The sequence below is a fragment of the Bison bison genome, unplaced genomic scaffold (genome assembly GCF_000754665.1).
Source record: "Bison bison bison isolate TAMUID 2011002044 unplaced genomic scaffold, Bison_UMD1.0 scf7180017864304, whole genome shotgun sequence".
NCBI lineage: Eukaryota > Metazoa > Chordata > Mammalia > Artiodactyla > Bovidae > Bison > Bison bison.
The window spans coordinates 15,894,413-15,899,530 of NW_011494876.1; the positions used below are offsets into that span (position 1 = coordinate 15,894,413).

A 5,118-nucleotide genomic window follows, 5' to 3' on the forward strand; every position below is an offset into this window, starting at 1 on the left:
TGTGGCCGAGGAAGCACTCGGGGCGAATCCATAATTGATGAGGAGGCAGGGCGGCAGGCCCTGCTTCCTGCTGACTCTGCATGTGGCCGAGGAAGCACTCGGGGCGAATCCATAATTGATGAGGAGAGTGGGTGTGCGTGAGCACTTAGTGGCCGGGTGCGGGCACCTTGGCACAGGCCATGGTTCGCTAACAGGGCTCAGGCCGGGCCTGGCCCTGCTGCCGGCCCCACTCTCACTGCCGTGGGCCGGCCAGGGCGGGGGGTGGGGACAGGGGAGCTGCTGGGCAGCCCTCAGGGCCAAGGAGCAGGTTTCCCTCGTGGGCCGCCCTGGGGACCCCCAGCGAGCGAGCCGCCCTCTGCCACAGCCTGCCCTCCCCAAGTGCCACCTGCCCGCCCACCTTACCCGCTTGGGGCACCGGCGGAGCTTGTCCTCTGTGTCCCGCAGGGCCATCGCGTACTCGTTGACATCATCGGACACTCCCACCATCTAGAGCACCAGAGAGCGGACACCACATGTCCAGGGGGACCCTTAGGCACCTCGCACATGGTTCTCCACACACAGCCCAGACCCCAGCCCCACCAAACCGGTTCTTCACCTTAGGAGGACAGCCCCCTCCCACAGAAGTCAATCGGGTCAGGCCCAAAGGGCAGAAACACTAGTCTTGCTGTGACATATGCTCACGCGCACAGCTGTGCCCAAGCACCCCTGCAGAAAGTGGGTTCGTGGGCACACACAGACGCATGCAGACACACAGAACCACGTGACACGCGTGTGCGAGACCTTGCCCAACTGCTGGTGAACACTGAGGTTATACATCATGACGACGCCATCTAGGACTTCCAGCAGGGAGTTCTCGGTGAGGGGATGCTCAGGTTCCTCGGGGGGCCGCCCCACCAGCAGGCCCTCATTCCACTGGCTACCCTCGACTAGGGAACAGGGGAAGGACAAGGACAGGGTCAGGGTCAGGGTCAGGGTCAGGGCCATTCCAGTTCTCGTCTAAGCCTATGGAGCCAGGAGGGGCCTCGCAGCAGAAGGGAGCCCTCACCTGCTGCCCAGGCCCCAGGACGGACCTGCAGGGAGAATGTGGGAGCCGGGTGGGGGCGGGGAAGGTCCTGCCTCCAGGACCTATTTCTGTAGCATTGATCTCCCGCCCTCAGAGTGCACTTCCCATACCCTTGAGATGCTGCCAGGCCACAGGACCAGGAGGGAACGGGTGTACTTGGCTTTGCGAGGGGGAAGAGTCTCACAGGACAGAAGGTTCCGTCAGGGGGGCCCCGCCCGGCCCTGCCTGGCACCTACTGTCCTCACGGGTCCTCTGCTCTGCGCTCAGCGTGCGGACCTTCACTTTCTCCGAGGCACTCAGGGGCCGCCGTGGGGTCATCAGGCTCACAGCTGCGGTGCTGAGGAAGCGGTTGGCTCGGCCCAGGGTTGGAGAACTGAGCCAGCCGGGCCGAGGCAGGGGCAGCGCACCCCCCACGGCCAGGGCCTGCATGGGGCGCTGCGGTGGAGAGAGGAGGCCAGACTCCACTCAACAATCCCAGGGCCTGGGCCCACTCTGGGCTCCCTTGACTCGTGGGCGGGGGATAGACCCCACAGGCCCCGTTTACCGCATGGCTGCACCTCGTCCTCCAACTGCCCCCGCCCAGCCTTCACTGTGCCTCTCAAGGCCCGGGGTCTCATACGGCCTCAGCAGCTGGCAGCCCTCCCACCACACCGGCCCTCCACGCCTCCCCTACAGCACGGGACCCTGCCGGGGGACAAGCTCCTTGCCAGCATGGACGGGGAGATGGCCTGTGTGACACTCCAGCCCTGATGCTAGAGGGACAGCCCAACACAAAGCCCCCGCCTGCCCCTACCGCGGCACCTGGGCCGCAGCTGGGGCTGGCTCCTCGTCCTCGTCCAGGTCATCCATGGTGGTCGCCTGGAGCTCCAGCGGGTCGATCAGGATGTTGGCCTTGGAGGCAAGGTCATCTAGGAGGAAGGGCAGGAAGGCTCTCAGGCTAGTGGAGGGGAGAGGGGTCACAGGAGGAGCCGCCCCGGCACCCTCAGCGAGAGCGTGCCGGAGTCACATTGACCACAGTGCCTGTGCCTTGTCGTCCACCTGCTCCAACCCAGCCTTCACTCCGCACCGTAAGGCCCTGGGTCTCGTGGGGCAAGTTCTGCTGAGTGAGGCAGGAGGCTCTCCCGTTGCTCCCTCTGTCTTTATCTCCGTGACCTCACTCTGTCCAGGGACCCCCTACTCCTCTGACTTTCCTCCTTGTCCTGCTCCGTAAACTGAAGCTGATCCAGAGCTGTCCGGGCCTCACTGTAGACCTGTCTCCACCTCTATTCTGACAGCCAGACATAGCAGCTCTGCCTCCAGCCCAGGCCTTCATCCTGGCTGCATCGCTGGGCCCTCAAACACACCGCACTACCCTCTCCTGCAGCTCCTGTTCCTGAGGGGGCCTCAATCCCACAGCCTCTGGCAGGAAGCCTGGGCTCATCCTTGACCCCCTCCCTCCCCTCCATATCCTCCCATCTCCTCTGCTGCCTGGACGACTTTGCTTCCTTGTCTCCTTCTGGGCCCTTGCACTCCACCCTCCATACCCGTGTCCAGAGGGAGCTTCTTACGATGCAGACTCCCAACCCCAACCTTGCTCCTCTGCTTCAGGACCTTCCGAAGCTACCCCTGTCCCTGAAGGAGCCTCCAGCAACTCTGTAGCCCACAGGACTTCAGACTCCGCCGTGCAGACTCCCAGGCCTCGTCTCCCATCGCTTCCTGCCTCTCATTTTCCTCTCTGGCACACCGGCTCTGGCACACCTCTCCAGGCTGTGTGGGGCTGCCGCTGGCACCTCTGCCACTGTTCACACTGTGCCCTCCGCCCTCTGCACCGGAGCCGCTTGTGCTCAACCTCGAAAGCAGCTCAAGCAGCAAACATGCGCCACCTCACCCCACGCCACGCCTCACCGAGACCCCGAGGTTCCCCTCCCCCTGCTCCATCAGCCCTGGATTTCATGACAGGGCTCCCAGACCTCCTCTGGGGTGGATGCAGGGGAAGGAATAGCCGGACGACAGCCGGAGGCAAGGAGGGAGAGCAGCATCTTCCCCGCTGAGCAGGTGGGAAGCTCAGGCGCCCTCTGGTGGACACAGCGCAGCTCAGCAGTCAAGGCAGGGCTGGCTCAGGAGCTGCCCTGCTCACCACCCACAGGCCCACGCACACCTTTGAGCATCTTCCGAAGGTGTGAAAGGAGGCCTCCGAGGCGCTGCAGGTCGAAGTAGTCCACCTTGCCGTTATAGAAGATCTGGGGTGGGACGTAGGCCTCTGCGAGGTCAGACCAGCAGTCAGAGCCCAGCAGGACCCCTGGCCTAGGCCACCAACCTGACCAGCCTTCCCCTACAACTCCTGCCCTCTGCCGTTTCATGCCAGTTCCAGGAACAGCACAACTTGGGATGAAGGGGGCATTCTTGGTTGTGCGTCACCCAGGGGAGAATCAGAGGGCCCTGACCCAGCCCTGTGGGAGATCCCCCAATCCAGGCTGCTCCCACTCAGTCTAGAGGACTCTGTTCCACGCAAATGCAGGGCCCCCAACACCTCAGAGCCCACCCAAGGCAACCCCGACGAAGGGATGGGCGGGCAAGGACCGAGGAAAGGGGCCTATGGAGGACAGGAAGCTGGGGACCATCAGAGCAAACACTGTGTCCCAGGGAGCAGGGTTCCATCAGGCAGGAGGCCTGGGACAGTGCCCCCAGCCCTGGCCTCAGCCAATGCCCAGAGGCTGCCCGGGGTCCAGCTCTGCCCAGCGCCTGCCATGTGGGGCCCGGGTCACACTCACCCTCACTGAAGGAGGTGCGTGGTTTCGAAGCCTTGTACTCGTCCCAGTAGAAGCGCAGGGCTGAGATCAAGCGGTGCAGGAAGCAGACCATGTACTCGGGGGGGCAGAGCATGGGTGTGTTCTGTAGACACAGGTGAGAGACACATGTCTGTGTGGCCCAGGGGCCAGCCTGCTCCTCATCCGAGGCCCTGCCCTGGGACCCGGGACTCAGTGGGGAGGGCGGGGCAGCAGGGGACGAGCAGACGGTGCCCGAAACCAGGTGCAAACCACACGACACAGCTGGGGGGCCGTGGTGGGGACACCTACCCCCCGGCCGCTGGCATTCTCCTGCAGAAACTTCCGGAACTTGGTCAGGAAGATGTACCTGGAAGCTTCACCCTTTGGGGGAGGGAAAGCTGAGGCTGTGAGGAACTGAGGACGCTGGCCCCAGGCTGGACCCAGTGGTGCGTCCCAGCCCCCGCCCTGCCCTCTGCCACAGGGCCCATGCCAGCCCTGCCCTCTGGGTCTCTGGGGCCCGTCTGGCACCCTCCCCACCAGGGACGCAGGCAGGCCTGGGAGTCACTCACCCCATTGTTATCCTTATTGTTCAGCAGCAGCTTCAGGATCTGGACCTGTAGTTCTTCCACCACTGGGGGTGGGGTGGAGAGCAGGACACCCTCAGGCTCCCGGAGACGGGCAGGGGGAGCAGCTTTGGATCAGGGCTCCACCACCAGGGATCCCTGCGTCCCACCTAAGCATGCTCTCCACGAAGTGCCCCAAGTACACCTGCACGCAAATCCTCCACCCCCACCCAGTGCCCAAGGCTGGGGGCCAACCTTCAATGCGCTTCTTGAGCCTCTGGCAGCCCCGTTCGTAGGCACGCCGCCGGAGCCTCTCCTCAGAGGTCTCTTCCCTCACCTCCTCTTTGCCCTGGGCAGGGGCAGGGGGATCCGAGACAGCAAGACTCACCCAGGACCCAGGAGACCCCTGCTCCAGCCCTCAGCCCAGGAAGTGGCCTCGTGTGCCAAGCACAGGTGGTTCAGACAGCCCAGGTCAGCCCTCGCTGAGACCGCGCCCACCCGCCTCAGGCCTGCTCACCTCCCTGGGGGAGCGGTGGGGCCACCACGTGGTCGGGATAAGCTCCTGGAGGCCAGCCTCCTCCACACGCAGTGGGCTCTTGATATAAAAGAAGACGACAGACCGCAGCACATCGAAGCTGGTGGTCGTCAAGGCAGAGCTCCACTCACCGCCAGGGCCCCGGACACCCTCGCGAGTCCTCCCTGGGAAGCCCTCCCAGAGCCTGCCCGCCTCCCTCCCAGGGGCAAC

The 5,118-nt window shown here is 64.4% G+C and overlaps 1 protein-coding gene across 1 annotated transcript in view; it reads right to left on the reverse strand.

Annotated features, from left to right (window-relative positions):
* Positions 1–5,118, reverse strand: part of RNF123 (ring finger protein 123) — a 23,768-nt gene that overhangs the window by 11,420 nt on the left and 7,230 nt on the right. Inside the window, 10 exon segments of the mRNA XM_010851958.1 lie at positions 403–486; positions 781–926; positions 1,300–1,498; positions 1,865–1,971; positions 3,201–3,302; positions 3,814–3,934; positions 4,120–4,191; positions 4,380–4,441; positions 4,629–4,722; positions 4,891–5,008. Coding sequence (XP_010850260.1) covers positions 403–486; positions 781–926; positions 1,300–1,498; positions 1,865–1,971; positions 3,201–3,302; positions 3,814–3,934; positions 4,120–4,191; positions 4,380–4,441; positions 4,629–4,722; positions 4,891–5,008 — 1,105 coding nt within the window.